General features: G+C 42.6%; 1 protein-coding gene across 1 annotated transcript in view; it reads left to right on the top strand.

Moving 5' to 3' along the window:
• HEG1 (heart development protein with EGF like domains 1) overlaps nt 1-20,457 on the top strand; it is a 215,594-nt gene that overhangs the window by 174,293 nt on the left and 20,844 nt on the right. Inside the window, exons 9-11 of the mRNA XM_069224283.1 lie at nt 1,690-1,732; nt 2,377-2,414; nt 11,249-11,336. Of these exons, the coding sequence (XP_069080384.1) occupies nt 1,690-1,732; nt 2,377-2,414; nt 11,249-11,336 (169 nt within the window). The remainder of the gene's footprint in view (nt 1-1,689; nt 1,733-2,376; nt 2,415-11,248; nt 11,337-20,457) is intronic.

Genomic DNA, 20,457 nt, shown 5'->3' with positions numbered 1-20,457 from the left:
AGAGTAATTTCCACATTTATGACTGGTACCCGTGATGCATTTTTATGTATGGATTTAACACATTGTCCAAATACATTACAAAAACTGATTAAAGGCAGCATGAGCAGAGGCACTGACAATAGAAACAGGGTGCCAGAGGGAGCAAGAATAAGAGAAATCCCGGAAAGTGGCAAAGAAAGGATCAGTTTGGGGGAGTCAAATGGAAATGAAGGAAACAAGAGGTGAAACAGTGAACAACGCAGCGGAGAAATGAAAGGTGCCATGAAATGAGAAACCTGGGAGAAAGGGATTGGTAATATGGGATGTGAGAAGCAGCGGGGTGTGTAGAGTGACCACAGGAGTGTGATCAGGGGGTGAATGGGCCGCAGGGGACCCGAGAGACAAAAGATTAGTACATGGAAGGTTTATGTAGCGCTAAACTTGCCCCGGGTCAAAAGACTGCTTCATAACTGCCACAGAATGCATTATGGTGTAATCATCACACGCTTATTTTTCAGCAGTTTAAATACCTCGAACCTTGCCTACACACAAAAGAGAGCATCACAACTAATGTAGGCGGCATTATATGTCTATTTTACAGCGTCTCACCCACCTGTAGAGACCTCATTGAATTAGGCAGAATTAGGCAGAAGCTGAGGACTGATCCCAGTGTGCCTTGAAACACTCCATAATGCAGTCGCGCCACATTAAAATATGGATCTGTCCCATCACTACACAGGAAGTAACTGGTCTCACCACCATTATCTGGCACAAACATGCACACAGGACACAAAATCTCTTGAAGCAGGCTCTGAACATCGGAAGCAAATCAGTGTGTGCTCAATAGAGACATTTTTCATATTTTGCATGTGTAAAACTGAACAAACACAAGAGTGAAATTTTATAAGAAACAACACAGACATTATAAAAAGTACAAGTAAAAAAAATGGAGGTGGGTTATCCGTGCAGAATTAAAAAAAAGGTATAGCCGCCATATGTAAATATAAAGCGTGGCCACCATGTGTAAGCATGAATCGAGGCGTGCCGCACGGTAACAATTAGAGGAACTGCAATGCCTCATGTATTCCACAGACACCTGGTAAAACAAGCAGAAGGTGTGGCACAATGACTAGCGCTGCCAACTTTGGAACTGAAGATCCGGTTCTAGTCACGGCATCTGCTCATCATCATTTAATCTGACCGTGCCTACAACAAATGGATATGCTGTTGTGTAATGTAGCCGGTACTATTGTAAAGCCTCCAATACCTTTGGGTTAAGTTTGGGCTACTTAGCAAACAAGTAATTAAATAAATAAGTGGGCCTCTGCCCTCGCTGAGAGGAAGAATGCTCTGCAAATGAAAAGGGAAGCTTCGCCGAACACAAGCAGGAAATGAAGGAAAAAATCCCCTAAAAAACAGGTAAACAGGACAAGGGGTATAAACAGGACAAGGGGTAATTAAACAGTAGTTAGTCCCTGCTCCCAAAGAGCGGGGCAAACAGGCATGACTGACTGCTAGCAAGGAAGGATTTTAAATGTGACTTTGAAACGAGCCAATGAAATGGCTTTAAGCCCACTGAAGAAGCATACTTAAAAGTATACAAACATCTGTACACTTACGCTCAACATAAAAAACTGTGTGCACTGCTCCAACTGTGACGCCAGTTATTACAGGAATGCACATTTATTTACAGATTTCTTTTTATTGCAGCTTGTGAAGATGGATATAAGCGTGAAAATGGAACCTGCATCAGGTATGTTAAATGACCCAAGCTCTTCTATGCAGTACATATATTTTCAGCACCACTAAGCCAACTCAGTGAGTTAATGGGTCACTAGGGTATTTGTATAGAGTCTCTGTCACAGCTATGAAACCTGTCCAGTCATTTATCCTTTCATTCTTCTATGTGAAATGTACTTTGAGCATGGCGGGTGGCGTGATCAAACCTAACCCTAATCCTTAACTGTGGTCAATTAATATCTAGGGATTTTATTTTTGGAGGCACTTGCGTCTTTAACATTCCAGGCAGTAGACTGATTTTACCTTACTGCACAGTTTTTACCACCTGACTGTTTATGTTTGTTTTTTGAACAACTAAGCATGAAAAAGGTCATAGCATAAATGCATATGCAATTGTACCAAAAATAGTTTGCTATTTATTACCATTATTGAAGGAGGTGGGGACAATCACGACCAATTGAAGGTGCCACCTTGCGTGAGTCTTGTCGCCTACCCGAAATCAAGAAAGCTAATAAACCCCATATTACTTACCGCATATCTATCTATCTATCTATCTATCTATCTATCTATCTATCTATCTATCTAACAATCTATCTATCTCTCTGTGGTTTATGCTATGATTTCATAATCAGTATGTTTTGTAAATTCCCTACACAGGTGTCCATTTGGACTTGGTGGCTTTAACTGTGGAAATCGTAAGTATGAAACAATATTCTCTATATTCCCTGTGTCACTTGAAAACATTTTAGTGATCGAGGTGATTCTCGCAGTGAAAGTGGCGACATCTGCTAAAAAGCTCAATGGTGTACAATGATAGTGACACTTATGATGCCAACACATCTTTTCATTTCCAAATTGAATAACAGCTAATAGCACTTAATGTATCAAGAGTTCCCCCATAGAGATGCAATGATGCAAAACACGTATTTTAAGTCGCTGCTCTCCAAACATGTTCTCCAAACATAAGTAATTGTTCCCTGCAGAAAGCATCCATTTTGTTGGCTGAAAATGCTTTGCTTGTAATAAATGCCAGTGGAACAGATCCTGCAAAATCATGCTCTGACACTGATGCTGCTTGTGTGAGATGCTGAATGGACATTGACTACTAGAATCTTGCTACCTGCATAACAATAATTATTACAAACTTCACTCAGCAAGATACAGAGAAAATACACCTGAGAGTTGCGGATTACTCACAAAACACGTGGCAACTTGTAACAACTAAAACCCCAACAATTGCAATTCGTTTTATCCAGCTACTACAGTAGTTGTTTTCACCATTAAGAAAAATCAAGCTTTTTTCTTAGGCACAACACTGCCTGGATGTGTTGCCCACAGTGAGCTACAGTATGTTTGCTCATCATCATGAGGCTTTCACCTAGTGTCAGCACAGAATAGGAACATGAGCTACTCCTTAAATTAAGGACACTGGATACAATTATAACCACACAGCACTTGCGCCCAGAAGCCACAGAAGCTTCCATTTTAAAAAGTGCAAGATTTGATGTGCTGAAATACCTAATATAATTTGTATTACGTGAATGAACATCTCTACCTCGGGATCTTCCATATTATGTCGGCTGTCCATTTCAATGTACTCTCAACTCTCTTGAAATGTTTCTTTCCTTCTAAGTTTCAGGAGGACATGAGAGTAATGTGTGTCAGTTTAGATAAGATAGTGACCAGCAGTTTCTTTGCTTTAGCCATAGTGCAGAGGTTGATCTAAGAGGCTGGTGAAACAATCTTTATGAAGGGATCCTAGAAGCCGTGCAACACACACTTTCCAGATTACAAACTATGTTTGTCCCAGTTAGTGATGGGAGTAATGTCCCAACAGGAGCGGACCCACTGATGAAGCATGCGTCATGATGAGGGTGAGGGTTGGTCATCCTTTGCATGCGATGTGGTCGGGTTGGAACACCTTGCAACCAAAGTAGCACCTTCCTGGTGTCTAACTTCTCTGTATCATGGACTATATTGTCTTTTTTATGGTTCCACACAAAGCGAACATCACATAGGCACCCACAATAAGCATCAGATACACATTTACAACACATGCCAAATAGCTTATCTGAGCAAACATCACCCAAACAACATCCAGGCAACTATCAGAGTAAACATCACTCAAACAACTATCAGAGCAAACATCACCCAGACAACTATCAGAGTTTTTACAAGAAGCACCAGGGAGGCATTTAACAGCAATTGGCCTGATACGCTGTATTACTCAGATATGCCTACATTCTTCCTGAAAGCATCATCTGGTGACTCACAAAACCATGGCCCGACTTGGTGCCTAAAGACTACCCAGCCATTAATTTTAAAAGCTATACATTCAATTACAGACTGGTGTGCCTAGCCACTTACAAAATCATTACACTGGAACTAACACAAAGCACTATCTGGTCATGAACAGCAAACCTCATTTGACCAGTTAAGACACATATTGGTCTCCTAGCCTCCAAGACAACAAACTTCACCTGGGCAGTACTGATGACGTCCAGCCACATCTTTGAAAGAGGTAGATGAACGAAATTATTAACATTCATGCGCAGGGTAGATGGTGTTTTGTCTCTGTGCACATGATTGTTTGAAACTATCCACTATCACATGATTTTTGACGATTACTTTACTTCACAGGTCTAAAGGCAATAATTTGGGTTTAAACAACAAGAGCTTGTTTATTTAAAATGATAAACACCCGCTATTTAATGGCTATAAACTGCACATTGTAGTGAACAGAACAGGTTTTTTTTTATGCTTCTTAATTTCACTAACCTTTAAACAGTTTTTAAGATGTCACAAACCTTCCACCTAACAAGTGACTCGAAATTCAGCAATCTGACAAAAGGTTACAACAGGAGAAACACTCCTCAAACATCCATAAGGACAGACTGCACATTTAACCTTCTTAACGTGTAAAAATAGGAAATATTTAAAAAGCTGCTGATAGAGTGGTGTTAACACTGTGAACAAAAACATGTTAAATTGTGTTTATTTGCATAACCATCTGCACTCTGGTGCTGTGGGTGCGGCACCAAAAGGAACAGTCTTTTCTCAATGGGAGGAAGTTCAGAAGGGAAGACTTTGAGACAACCTATGAAAGACCTCCCGTCAACTGCAAGACAGGCCGAGCACAAGCCAGCACATGCCGTAGGGCTGCAGGAATGTAGCAGGGCCACAGCCAAGCTAGTCCGTACCCCTAGAGATTGGGCGGGAAGCCGCTGCAGAAGGGAAGTAGCCAATGTTTTCTTACTAATTGAGACTGAGATTTTCAAGGCTCCCTCCCTCCACCCCCTGTGTTCAATTTTCCACCCTTGAGAAGAAGGCACAGTGGTTTCACTAGCAATCTCGTTCTTACTTGGCTTTCTTTGGAAATTAACATTTCAAGCTCATATTCTCTCAGAACCAACGAAGAATATTTTTACATTACCATTTGAACTCATTTTATATTTTGCTCGATCTAACATTTGGGGGTGCACATTTTTATTGGTGAGAAGGAGGAAGACATACAGCACAATACTGTAGCCTTATCGTGGCTTAGAGCAATGGTTCCCAACCCTTTGACTTCTGTGGACCCTCCTTTATCAATACTGTATCCAGGGGACCCCACTGAATCAATATTGGAATCTTGAGACCCCCTACTGAGTCATTACTGAAAGCTGGGGGCCTAATCTGTTAATATTACTGAATTTTCTAAGCAATTGCGGAACCCCTGAGGAGGCTTTGCGGACTACCTGGGGTCCCTGGACCTCAGGTTGGGAACCACTGCCTTAGAGAGTTCTTAAGGTCCTGAACCCGAGTGTGACTCAGGCCTATAACAAAGGAGAGAGCCTTGAACAATTGGCCAGAGCCTACAAGGCTATTAGAACGTTCCACCCATTGGGGATGGAATGTTCTAAATTAAAAAGGAAGAAATAGAAAGACATACAATCGAATGTTGGAGCAGAACGTCTGTACCAGCCTTTATTGCCTTCAGTGGAGCTCCCAAAGTTCTAATATTCATTGTTGTTCCTCAGTTAATTTGATTTATAGAAGTAAGAGGGACACAGACTAACAGCCTGCTTGGCCTGACTCAAGACGGTAAGCTGGGTCAGATGATGTGCTGCGACAGGATTTTCCCTGTCACTATTGATATTCTATGCATAAAGAACACTGTGTCATGGGCATCTTAGACAATTCATAATATTCTGTATGAATTCTAAGCATTAGGAGTCAGAGGCAAGATAGATGTTACATGGGACATCATTTGGATGTAGCTACGGGTGACAATCAATTGCTTTTCCACCATTGCTACTTGCGATCCCTGTGAATTTACCAATCGGAATGCAGATTGCAAGTAAATATGTGTTTTTTGCCAGTTAAGTAGGCTGGTGCTTGTTCTGTTATCAATCAGTTCTAATGACAGTACAGCCTCACGTTTCCAACAAAGATGGATGAAATAGGACACCCAGAAGCCTGTCATTGTGGTTATTGATCATGTGTTGTCACTTTCTGTGAAGTCAATGAGAGGTAATGGACTTTGCAATATCACTTCTGCAACCACATTCATTTTGGTGAAATTATGCCACTGCATGTACAATGACCACATTTCAAGAGCAAGGTCTCCATCGTTGTGGAGACCACAGTCCTGACTGGCATCTATCATATCTCTTGCTACTTGAAGATGCAGGACGCAGGCAGACCGTGTGGAGTTTAAGAAAAAAAGCATCAGGACTTTTCCATCTATGCGTTCAGGTTCTGGAACATCTCCACATTCTCCCCTTCCCCCCTCCATCTCCACCACCCACCGAATGCTTCTCCAATTTAGGAAAGTGTTGAAGATCCACCTCTTTAAAGAACACTACATCACACTGTAGTACCAGTCAAACAAACAACCACCTCTTCTATCACTTGTTGATGGTATGCTTGCCTTTCATCTTACCCAGGGCTCTGCTGCCCTTTTGTCTAGGTTTGCACTTTACAAATGCCACATAATACTGTCTACATACACACATACATATGTGCATATAGAATATAGACACACATACTTGTATACAAATATACGTGAATCTATACAACCAAACAGCATAACGGACTTCCTACTACCCTAACTGGTTACTAGCAGAAGAGTAGTGGGGTTTGTTTACCCCTGAGTACTCTGCATGAAGACTGAATAGCCCCATCAGGGTTTGTCAGTTTTAGTAACTGGCCAATGTTTGAAGTTTTCGAAAGTACTATGCGACTCCTTTTGAGTACCTCGGACCGGACATTAGGGTGAAATAATACAATGGTAAGGCATGGTGAGGATGTTAGAATCCAGAAGGACATGTGATTGATTATGTGTCACAACTTAGAGGTCCTATAAATGTAATTCTGAATAACTGTGTTTAAAGGTTTCCTAAATAATTCAATATGTAGTTACATTCAGATCTCAAGTGTGATCTAAGAGCATTCCAGAAATGTGTATCTTGACTGATTTCCCATTCAACATTCACTGTGTCCCATCCTCGGAATAGCTGTTGCTTGACCAGCTTTGCACACATCGAGTGAAGAGCTCTGGTTTGGGCGTAGTGAAGGTTTATAGGGCCTATTCCACACTATGTTATATGAATGGGTCAAATCGCTTTAAATTTTATGTTGGCATTGATGAGCCAGTGGAGCGCTGTAAAACGAGTTTATGTGATCACCCTTGCAGACGTGAAGTCAAAAACTGGGTTGCTGGTTCTGAAGTGTTTGGAGCATGACTGAGTTTTTGGGGAATCCACAACAGTGAATATTACAGTAGTTGATATGCATAGGAGGAGGAAGAGGACTTTTCATAGCAGACAGCTGTGTGTTTAAGTCTCTTACCTCAGGCAGTTGGGGAGTAAAAGAAAGGTCAGCTGCACTGAGAACTCACACGTTCCTTACTTTTAATGAGATGAATGGTGGGGTTTGAAGGCTTGAAGTATAGTCCAATTATAGTTTATTATGTTTTTGGTAGTTCTAGTTACTAGGTTCTCTGTCTTGGCCCATTCATACACCAAAAGTAATCATTCATCTAATGGAACGGGTGGTCCAAGCATAAATGAATGGCTGCTTTCTATTTTTCAATTGGTGATGATTTTTTGTGTCATCAGCGCCTGTCAACATTTGGATTTTCACCTGTTACTGATCGAGGAGCTGAGCTCTGGGGCATCTGTAATGCTGAAGGAAAGATATGAGAGGGATGATCCTTATGGGATTACGCAAGACACATGCTGTGAGCTAGATTCCGAAGATGTGATCCTGACTTTTTTAGTGTAATTGATGAGGAATGAATGGATACATTGCGGCACAGGGTCTTGATATATCGGTGAACGTTTCAACAATTTCTGGCAGGTTTGTGTGGTCAACTCTGTTGTAGACAGCAGAAAGGTCAAGGAGTAAAAGGTCAGATATTTTATTTATCTAAGGAGTGGCAGAGCCCTTCCTTCATATTAGTTTCTGTGCTCCTTAAGTGATTGATTACTGAGTGGTGGTCATGAAGAGCTTTACATTCCTTAAGTGATTGATTACTGAGTGGTGGTCATGAAGAGCTTTACATTCCTTAAGTGATGGATTACTGAGTGGTGGTCATGAAGAGCTTTACATTCCTTAAGTGATTGATTACTGAGTGGTGGTCATGAAGAGCTTTACATTCCTTAAGTGATGGAATACAGAGTGCTGGTCATGGAGAGGTTAAGTTCCTTAAGTGATTGATTACTGAGTGGTGGTCATGAAGAGCTTTACATTCCTTAAGTGATGTAATTCTGAGTTCTGGTCATGAAGAGGATAAGGTCCTTAAGTGATGGAATACTGAGGTTTGGCCACAAAGAGGGGGACGTTCTTTAAGTGATTGAATGTTGAGTGCTGGTCACGCAGAGGTTAAGTTCCTTCAGTTATGGAGTACTGAGTGCTGGTCACGCAGAGGTTCAGTTCCTTCAGTTATGGAGTACTGAGTGCTGGTCACGCAGAGGTTCAGTTCCTTGTAGTCTTTACATTGCCTATCACCTCTCTTTCCATGGTTTTGTACGTTGGTACACCAGTAGTTCACACTGAATGCTATAATGCACCACAGTATGCTACTCCCTGTTGTGTGCTAGGTACATAGGAATGATTCGTATTCTTAACAAATATATTAGTCTTATTAGGTTGAACAGCAACGTATGCCTATGCTATCTGGTGACATATTGTGGGGTATATGTTTTATACACTTCGCAGCAGATGCATGAGAAACCTAGCTACCTTTGTGACTTTCGTCCAAGCATTTACCATTTGAAACACACACAAACATGAATTGATTCACAATTGTGAATATGCATCTCCAAGCGCACAGTTACAAATGCTTAAATATTTTGCAAAGAGTGTTACTAGGGATCATCTCCCTCAGTAGCTGCACAACAGTTTTATACAGTGTTGCACTGGCACCGTGCATCCACAAAAGTCAAATACAAGTCTCAAAGGAGTCAACACCGAACCAGTGTTTCTGGTCCTCCCAAGCTCTCGAGTGCTTCTGCATTGCAAAGGCACCTCTGCACTTTAGTTGTTTCTGACCTGTTGCTGGTGGCACTTAAATCCTGAGGACTGGACTTTTGTTGGCAAGTCAGAATGATCTTTCAATCTGGCCCCTTTGTTTGGGGTCTCCACAAAGTCTCTGTGCCAGGTCAAAGGGATCAGAGGAGGCGGTTATTATGCAGTAGTATGTGCACACCTACCTCCTTTAACTATAACCATCATGCCTTGTGTTAGATTATTGTATCACTCAATGACGGGGCCCATAAACTCATGATTTTATAAGCGTTGTTGGAATTAAGGCCAAGGTTGACCATGCCAAAAGTTCACAAATGTTCACCTTAAATCCTTGGGCAGTGCGGCAAGTCAGCCGTATTTTGGGGTTCCGATATTTAATCATCTGTCCGAAAACTGCTTGCTCTGTTTGGTGTTACCTATGCACCTTGGTTGCTCGTGCATCGTTACCCCTGTTCATTGGGCTACAATGCCAGACGTCTTAGGGTGATTTCCAACACACAGGGCTCTCAGGTTGTTTAGAAGTTCAGGGTTGGGGTTGCTAAGGTACTTTCAAGGGTCTAAGGTTTGGCAGATCGCTTTTATTCTGTAACTGGAGCTTGTATATATATTCTAGGGATTTGGATGTCGACAGATACGTTAAAAACCTTTTAAAATTGGTACTAGTTTAACCCATGAGAGATACAGCTCAAAATGGCACGCTGCAGTAGCCCATAGACAGTAGCATAACTCTGAATGATGCTGCTACCTGCAAAATGTGATGATGGGCCCTGAGTTTCCCATATTTCATAGGCTTTGTGCTGAATGCCCCCCACGAAGGGGGCCCCCTGAAGGACTGAGGTGACTGCTTGCACCACAGGGCCTGCAGAGTCCTGTGTTACACCCCTGCCCATAGAGCAACAGGAAGACTTTGGAGTCTAGATATAAGCATAATTCTCAAGACCCCCATATATGAGGCACGTGGCTGCCCGCAAAAACCTGGGCAGGTCTGGGGATCCTGTCAGTTTCTCTTTGGCCTATTGAGTGATGCCTAATGGGCTCATGTTATGAGTATAGCCTTACTATGTAGATGCCAGTGAATTGAGGGCTCCTGTGAAATATATGTTAGAGCGGCGTTTTCCAATCTGTGGGTTGTGACCTACTTGTGTGTCATTAGCCCTTTTTTATGGGTCGGAAAAGCCTGGGCAATAAATAAAGATGCACTTAATGTCTATGTTTATCTTCCCACATTTTCCATTCTTTAAGGACAGCGATCAATTGAATGGCTATTTCTTATAACAAATTGCTGCTTATTCTTTTGACATGGGATTGGTGTTTACTTTGTCTCACTGCAAGGGGAGAGACGTTTTAAAGGGAATTATTTGGCACTCTTGCTGGAGTACAGGGAGTGTGAAAGGAAAGGCTGCAGAATACAATTTTTTCAACACAACAAAATGTAAATACTTTTAAATGAACTGTATGCACTCATCAGTTAGGAAAGCAAAAATAAAGCAATTTTTTTGTAATTCTGTAGTGTGCAGGAGCAGATTTTTTATTAAGATATAAACAAATCAAAACACTTTACCTTGGTGATGCACAGATGTTAAATATTCACAAAAACCCGATTTCCACACATTATCATTTGGGTGCTACACAGTTTTATCAGTAAACTGTATGTCTGTGCAGTTAGTTGCCATTTCAATGGAAAATGTGCTTTCTGTAAATGACAATGCGCTCCGACACGAAGCTTTAGTTACATAAAAAAATTGCTCACTTCATGTCCATTAAAGTTAGGTGGGCACGAAAGTTTGTTGCTCTAAAACGTGGACCCTGGTTCTAGAATGTTTGGGAACCACTGTGATTGGGTGTGCTCGGGCTTGCTTGCAGCTCATTATTACAATGCTTTGACCATGATTGCGCACTTCAATGCATTATTGATCTGTATGTGACGCTATTTAAAATGCCAATAAAATTGTTTATCGAAAGGCAGACTTTTTCCTTGAAGAACATGTAATTGAGGTATTGTTTTCTGTGTCTTCAGCATACCAGCTTATAACCATTGTGATAGCAGCTGCTGGAGGAGGGCTACTGCTGATCCTGGGGACTGCGCTGATCATCACATGCTGCAGGTGGGCATTGGTCAAGTCATTATTCGCATCTTAAAGTGTATGGCACAGTGTCTGGTACTCTGCTGTGTGACTCTGAACCCTCCCGCTTTTGTTCTACAAAGGTTCTGAGTGATAGACTATAACACCTGCACTATACATGGTGTGGATGGAGTTTAGATCTGTAAATGCTACAAAAATTATATTTCTCAGTTCAAAGTGAGTGCTCCAGCAGGCAAAATGCCAGTTTACGTAAAAGTGCTGAAAATCCTTTCACCATCCCTTACATGCTGGGAAAGAGACAATCCTTTCTTCTTCAAATCATGTTCTTAAAGCGATTTTTGGTTGTGTAAATCAGAGCTGGAAACAGCACACACACAGCTTCAAGTGCCTCAAATCACATGTGCCACTGCCGACAATCCTGCCAATTCTAGCATCAGCCCTTTGTGTGCTTGAATGTGCCTATAACCAGGGGCGTAGCTTGGTCAGTAAAATTGGGGGGAGTGAGCTGAAGATTTTCCAACAAACTGGCTGATATATATATATATATATATATATATATATATATATATATATATATATATATATATATAATGTTAAATTACTTTATACGACAAGCAGGGTGCACAAGATAGGCTTAAGGGGCTTAAGGGTAATTGGAAAGAAAGGAATGTGGATTGGTAGGGTTACTAAGTGAGAGAAAACACAATATTTTGTAAAATAAGATTTTTTAAGACTTTCGAATAGAGAGGGAGAAAGTGTGTGTGTGTGCATTTTTGTTTGTGTGTATGAAAATATTCCTGTCAGACACCTCACAACACCTGAACTGAAAGCCCCTTTACCTAACTATTTACCTGAAAATGCATTTATTAGGGTGGTGTAACACCCCAGACAGCCCCCCGGAAGCTTTGTCCCTGACTTTAACGATAATAATGAGAAGTGGGATACCTCGTAGTTGTAGAATAACCGGTGCTTGATATGTAAAAAGTGCCAGGACCTGAAGTATTCCTTGGGCACCAACCACAACTTCTGCCACTGCTGCTGAATGCCAGTGCTACCATTAGCTTTCTAAACATCACACTCTTACAAATGTGACATTTTGGAATTTTCCAGGTCTGTCCAATCACTGTGGATGGCGCGTATGTGTTAAATCTATCATATTTTTAGAAGTATATTGATATGTTTAATGTGCTACTAATGCGAACTGCTCAAATAAATAGGGTAAGTAGTGCCATCTTGTGGTACTGTCTGGTTAATAAGCGCAGGTGTTTGGAAACAGGAGCTGGTGCGAACCCTGGCACAAATTAAGCACTGAGAATAAAAAGCCACAACTGGAGGAGGTTCTCTGAGGAATGTGGCAGCTTGGTAACTGTGTATCCCACATTTGTATTTGTTTGGTGAACTGTGATGCCACAGGAAAGAAAATTCAATTTGTGTCATTTCTGTGACATGATCAATCTACGCAGCTTTTAGACCAGTAAAGTAAGGCCCTGGGTGGGCTTGTAAATGTTGCAGAAAGGATAAAAGTGGACTGCACCTAAGCTAGGTTAATTAATAGGTTTTCGGTTGCCTCTGAACTGTGTCACATTCTTTAAAGGCTACACCCATTTATGAGCAACTACGATTTTTAAATATTTCCAGCAGGCCATTTTAGGAGAAGTCCATATAGGATGTTCTCCCACACTAGGTGACTTTTGTTGGTCACTTTACCCTGCCTCTTCGTGTACAGTTGTTTCCCCTGTTGGATATATATGCAGGTGCTGTTGTGGCTGTGCTCGTCCCCATCAGCAGTGCGGTCTGTGCGTACACTATTCTTAAATCAGGCTTGTGTTTGTACCAACTTGCTGTGTGCAGTAGTATTCTACGTCTATCTCGTGGTCCTGCGGTTACATGTATATCCACATGCATTAGTTCCCAAAGAAGGTAGGGCACCATTAACCAAAATCAAGCCACAACTTTTGTCCAAGGGATTAGGAAGAAAAAGAGACGCAAAAAGAGCAGTGTTTTGATTGCTAATTAGATTTGACTAATGATCACTATGCCTCCAATATGAGACCCTTTTAAAAATAAAATTATAGTATTGGAAGTGGGCCTTTGACATGCAAATATGGAAGGCAAAAGCTAGACATCCTAATAGTCCTGCCAACCGACACGCAGGAGTCAAAGAATACACATGCTATGTTCTGATATGTGACACATTTAGTCGCTTAGACAGATTCCTAACCACAGTGGATATAGCCGCTGAAGTAGTGCAGACATAGATACTTGGTAGATTCCTTTCAGACCATGCACCTCTTCTACTGGGGTAAGGAGTGGGTGGTGGCAGACCCTTGGTACCTCTGGTAGCTCTGTGGAGACTTCACCTGGAGGCACTTATTGACTCCCTGTTTCAGGAAGAGCGCATGTCAGTGACAGCCAGCTATTTTGACTCAAATTGGTCAACGTCGACCCACAGGATTAGAGAGTGGTATGCACTGAAGGCGGTGGTGGGAGGGGAGTGCTTTTCGTGTAAAAGTGGCTCAAGACTTTGACTGGAGGCGCAACTGCTTGAGGAGGAAGGACAGCTGATGGCCCTCCAGCGGGATGCTCCTATGTTGGGGACCCAGCGTGGGCCATTATTGTCAGCCTGGAGTATGGTGGAAGAGACCTTGGATAGACTGGACCGCCTGGTTCGGCGTGACTATCGTTAGTTCTTACACTGGGAAGGTGATTAATCGAGTCACGTACTGGCGTGGGTACTTAAGAGAGAATGCCCACCCCCGGGTAGACTTTCTTTGAAGGACTACAATGGCACACTTGCAGGGTCACAGGCTGCAGTTAATCTTCTGCAGAACCAGTGCTTCAGTTTATGGCACATAGGGGGTTAGCAGAGTGGAGAGGGCATGCAACTTCCTTGATTCATTGCCACTTCCCTGCCTCACGGCCGAAGAGAGGGAAAATTTTGAGGGAGCGCTGTTGTCGGAGGAGCTAGTTGAGGCAGTTCGGGAGATGGTGCATTGTGAGGCACCAGGCCCGGATGGGTTACTGGCGGAGTACTACCAGATGTATTCAGAGTTACTCCTCCCCCACCTGCACGAAACACTCATGGAGGCAAGAGAGTAGGATACTGCCACAGACTATGCGTAAAGCGCAGTTATGCTCCTTAATCTGGGTAAATATCCTTTGGACCCTGGATCTTATTGTCCCCTTTCCATGCTAGGAGTTGATGCAAAAATTCTTGCAAAAGCTCTTGCCACTAGACTGTGCAGCAAGGTCACTCATCTAGTACACGATGGCCAGTGTGGCTTTTTGCTGGGATGTGGCACTCACATGAATCTGCAGGGGTTGTCACATGTCTTACACTCAGTCACTGAGATAGAAGCAGCATTGATTATTTTAAATGTTGAAAAAAAATTCAACACCCTCAGTTGGGAGTACCTCTTGGAGGTTCTCCACAGAATGGGGTTAGAATCAATATTTCTGTCCTGGGTGAAGCTGCTCTATACTGATTCAGTTGCAAGGGTTTGGAAAGGCCCAGGGGTATCAGAACATTTTCCCGTAGAAAGGGGTACTAGACAGGTATCCCCCTTGTCGCCACTCCTTTTCACTTTAAAGATGGAGCTGCTGGCAGTATGCCTTTGCATTGACTTGGCCGAGTGGGGGATTCAAGGTGGGAGTCATCACCCATGTTGTCTTGGTCTATGCAGACGATGTGATAGTGTATGTCACACTCCCTGAGCAGTCAGTTAGAATACTGTTGTGCATCATGTCTGAATTCGGAGCAGCATCAGACCTTCAGATTAATAAACAGAAGGTGGTACTGTTCCCATTGGCTGCCCTGGCAAGGACACAATTAGCTTGTCTCCCCGTGACAGAGCTTCACTGGGAGAGAGATATTTTTTGGTATCTAGGGATCCAGATAGTAACTAATCCGGTGGCATGCTACAATCTTAACATGGGTAGGCTCCTACAGGGTCTGGAGGACTCCATCCAATTCTGGATATGCCTACCGCTGTTGGTGATGGCCAGGATCGTGCTAAGTAAAATGGTTTTTCTGCCCAGCTGTCTCTATGCCCTGCAAAATGCTATGTGCAAAATCTCAACTTCTCCCTTCACCAACCTGAACAAACTCCTAGTGTCCCTAGTGTGGACAGGTAAGCGCAGCGCAGTTAAACTGGATGTACTGAAGTTAGACACTGACCTGGGGGGTCTGGGACTACCGGACCTCAGACTGTACTACTTCACAAATCTTTTGCATTATGCTGCTCAGTGGTGTTCGGACAATCCAAGAATGGGATGAATCTGCTTGATGCATGGAGTGCAGAGGCAGACCTACCACAGTGCCTTATGCTGGTGGCGGGAATCTTAAAAGGCCACCCCTTTATTGTCCAACAGGTGGTTGTGGTGTGGGAGTGGTTGTTGCATCGGGCCCCCTAAGCTAGACTCCTTCCCCTTCGCTGGCTGAAACCTAGAAGTGAAATCCAGTCGGTGATGGAATTGATGCAGTGGTTTGCAGTTGGTTGCAATAATCTTGGTGACCTATACCACAACAGTATATTCCTTACGATGTTTGTCCTTAAGACGTGTTTAACCTTCACCGGGGTCAGTTCCTACAATACGCCTAAGTATCACATACTATGTTAGGGATCTGACAGTTTTTCCCTGCCGAGCTGATAGAGTCCCAGACTCTGCGGCTATTACTGGACCCTGGGTCATCCCGAGGCTTCGTCTCGTGTTTGTATAAAGCCCTTAAAGAGGATTGCCATACTGGCATTACAGCGGTCCAGGACAGGTGAGCAGGGCATTAACGGTGCCCCTCATGGAGAGGGTACCTGAAGGAGAACGTTTATCCAGGTTAGGGAAGTGGCAAGCAACGCGAGGTCCAAACATACATAGTTTTATTACTCACACCAAGTCTACCTCACCCCACTGCACTTATACAGGATTGATAGAGCCCGTTCAGAAGATTGGCCACACTGTGGGGGTGACTCCAGTGACCTTTCTTCATATGACCTGGGATTGTGGCGAATTACGAGGGTACTGGGAGGAAGTCCTGAATACATGACGGGGTGAAATTGGAGGCCTCCGTGGAACACTGCTTGCTTGGAGTGCTCCCGATATCTAAGCGAAAGGGCCAAAAATGCCAAAGATTCGCTCTCTGGAGTCTTGTGTTGGTAAAGAGCAGAGAGGCCATACACTGGGCACAACCCGCAGCTCCAACAGGCTGTAGAGGACTAGCTGATATGCAAGAATGGGGCATGGCAGAAGAGAGACGTCTAAGAGCTGTACGCACAGACGCGAATGCTGAGAGAGATCTAGGATTGTGGGGGGATATGCTGAATAACCTGTCAGAGGTAGATTTTCTGGCGGCCGCTCTCCCCCTGATTCAGGGTGTCAGGTACAGGAGACACCTCGTGCTGTGTCGGACTTAGAGGCTAGTTGAGCTCCTGCATGTTGTAGATTACCGAGGGTTGGTGATAATATGTGGGTGTGCTATAACTGCATCCGCCCCCTCTTTTTTCTACCCCATGTTGATGACCCTCTCTGCCCCCTCCCTCTCACACTTACATGGAAAGTTTCAATTATTTTCTATCACTGCTTCTCCCCACTGTGTCCCGGTGGGATACACAAGAGTAATTCTCACACTGGGAAGTGTGCATTTCTCTTTTGTTGAGCTGCTGTTTCTTTTAGCATAAGCTCTCTAGATATAAGCTGCATTTGTTTTGTTGTATTGTTTAGGTTGTGCATCTGATTCCTGATCATTCTGTAAACTGTTGGAGGATACACTCGCCACATGGTCGCCCTGCGGGACTCCATGATGCCCGAGCTGTCCACAAGTGTCTTTATTTGAAACCAAATGCTAATAAATACAAGTTTAAATAAAAGGGGCAGGCAACACTTGGCACCAAAAGTGAAAATCCTGTTCAAGTTTCATTTGACTTTATTTTGTTCTTTTGTAAACCGTATCGCATGCAATCTCCTAATATTTATAAGTTATTGGTACCTGTACAAAAATTTAAATAATTTTAGTACACTGCACGCACTCAATTTCAATAAAGTGTAGCAGAATCGTGATCTTATAGAGTGCAAACTTCATTTGTTTTGGGCAGAACAGGTATAGGCCACTCTTCAAAACTTTAAGCACAAAGCTAGTTTTTGAATTTCATAGCAATCAATAACAAGCACTGGCAACCCAGATAAGTGTGGATAATGCTAACACATTCAGAATAACCACATCAATACCAGACAAAGAAGAAAAAATGAAGGTTCTCTATAAAGTCTTGTTTTTGTTTCAATGTTAAATAAATTCAATGTGGCAGGATAACTTTCATTATACCTCCCTTTAGTTTCTACAACATCTAACGAAAAACATAACTATAATGAACTTTTCTTTAAGGCCTATGTTCTTTTGACATAAAAACAAATAGAGGACCATATTGAAGGCAAATGAATTTCTATGAAATAGAAATAAATGGTCCCTGTAGCATTGTTGCAACACTGCCAGGAGAAAAAGGATGGGTGATACGAGGAGAGGGGGTAGTGGTCAAAGGAGCAAGGAAATCACATGGGTAGGAAGAAGGTACTGAGCGCAGAGCTAAAAGGGGGCGGTGGGCAGGGGAATGATCAGTGCACAGGATTAAGAGGGAGGGGTGGGAGGCATAAACGAGAGGGGGCAGATAGAGGGATAGGGATCATCAAGAGAAACAGTGCAAGACACCCAGAGGGGACCAGCAGGAACATAGAGAAGGAATAGTTGTAAAGAAGTCCTTCACGCAGTTCAGTGCAGATAGAATGATACAAACCAACAGCCAATAGCCTCAGATGAGAGAAAACATTATTGTAATCCACAAAGTCTCAAGCCAATGGCTGGAGCAGTCTGCTAAAAAAAGGCAGTGGTTGAAGGGGTGGACCCAGTGCCCACTCTTAGTATATCGTGAACAAAAGATCCTTTTGCAGCAATTCTGTTTAACCAGACCGAAAAACAAAACACTTTGCAACATGTCTGTCTTTCTCTTTTCTTTGTTCCTTTACAGTGACTTGTGGCAGCATCATTTCAGCAGTCAAATCACATATAAAATGTAAACACTCACTTTTACCTCATAATTTATATGCTTTATATCAGATTTTTGGCACTGGTATTGCTTCCTGCATTCCAGTGCAAAACGTTCCTTTTTATGGACAAGCACAAAGTGCTCCGTCCATTCTGTAATCTCTCTTTGGGCTTGAAACCACACCCATGCCACGTCAGTCACTTACATTGGTTCGTGGGCTTGCCTTTTAAAATCCACTTGCTTTCATTTGTGAAAGGCATGCATACTTCATGCCTTTTCCGGTGTTTAGCCCACCTACACAGCACCGGTAAAGTACCAAAAACATACGAGGCTCGATGTTTTCAGCCTGGAGTCCGGACTACTTTATCTGTTTATTTTCCACGCAGCGGGATCACGCTGCATTTTACATAGCGTGATCGCGCTACGTTTTCTTTTGCTTTACAACGCTAATAGCTCTAATGCGAGACCCATTGCATTGAAAATGCTTGTTTTAACATATTCTCCATTGTTACTTTGCCAGCTCAGAAAAATTGTTAACCCAAACTAAAAGCTCCTCACGTAGCTTTTATTTTGTTTCCCCATTGGTTTGTACAAATTATATGATTTAGGAGCACAGAAGTTACACATTATGAGAAAAAATAAGTATTAATGCTTCGTGGGTCCCTCACATGTACAACAGCTAGATATGTGCATGGTGAACCCTACAAAGAGATCAAAAAGTTTTTCTTTATTGAATAGTGCAGGATCAAATACCACAGACTAATTTCAGCACACTCAGAAATAGCATTAACTTTATTCATCTGTTAATTCATGAAGGATGAAATTACCTTTATACATTAACACCACCTTCTAAACAGTTCTCGTGAGGCCTTTGAGCAGACGGCAACTGCTGGGTTCCCACTTGTGCCTGAAGTGGTTCCAATATAAAACCGCGTGACATCTGTTGTAAAGTTTGAAAGAAATGTTTAGCTGTAAATTGTGCTGTAAAGCTAAATAGATATGAAGGTGGCCTGTGAGATATTGCAATATTTTTCCACGTGTAATATTAAAACTTCGCATTAATGTTATGTTTGTTGGGATATGGCGCGGAGAAGTTTTTACGTCGGGTATGATCTTGCCAATGATAAGCACACGAGGAAACAGCTCGATATTTTGCCCCAACAGTTTCTAAGGATATTCAGTGACTTTTCCTCAGGCGACCTACATCCAGAGCCACAGTTCCCGCAAGACATTTTCCTCTCAAATTCTCCGGAGACTGAAAATTACGCAAAAAGAATAGGTGTTAGGAAAACAAAAATTGATCACATGACATGAAACTCATAAAAGGGATTTCCCCGAGATTAAGTTTGCTTAAACAGAATATTGCCTGGGCCTACAAAGGGTTGGCAAGGGCAACCAATCTCATGAAATTTGACCATTTCACCGTCTGCCGCGACATTGTACACACTGTTCAGTGGCGTATTTGGGGTCCTGCTTAAATGTGGTAGGATAGTACCACAGACACAACTTGCGATACTGCAGAAGTCACAATTATCACTCCATTCTGCGTTTCAAACCTCCGTTTCAGGGATAACGTATTAATTGCCTGTGTTTTTCACAGTTCAGAAGTGCATTCATTAGAAATGTGCAGTCTGTGCCTACGAAATGCGAGCCATGTTTTTCCTTTCAGATATCATGGACACAAACTTACGTTTTTACCCAAATCGAGATTTGCATGGTGTTTGGGATTTGCCACTTAGTCTCAGCTCTGTCTTTACTTCGGCACTCGAAATGTAGTGACTACTTTTGAAAACAATTATCTTATCAAATATTGCTGTACATTACTAGATTGCCAGCAATATTTTTCCAGTCTTTGCGTGACAAATGTACTTGCACATGTATAGCGATGTGAATATCTGGCAACCTAAAATTAATTAAATGTGTCGCCGCAACGTGTCCTGGGTATACGTAACTTTTGTTGTACCAATGCAAACGACAAATGCAAAATTGCAGTGGGGTTCTGGATAGGGGTGGGTTGGCTACAGGAGCAGGGCCGCCCCATATTTGCAAAGATATGCGTCTGGACTGTCCCTGGCTTCCGCCTCCCTGCACTAGGCAGTACCTGGTGCAGGGGT

This window comes from Pleurodeles waltl, chromosome 3_1 (assembly GCF_031143425.1).
Source record: "Pleurodeles waltl isolate 20211129_DDA chromosome 3_1, aPleWal1.hap1.20221129, whole genome shotgun sequence".
NCBI classification, from domain to species: domain Eukaryota; kingdom Metazoa; phylum Chordata; class Amphibia; order Caudata; family Salamandridae; genus Pleurodeles; species Pleurodeles waltl.
This window is presented reverse-complemented; position numbering and strand designations above follow the sequence as displayed.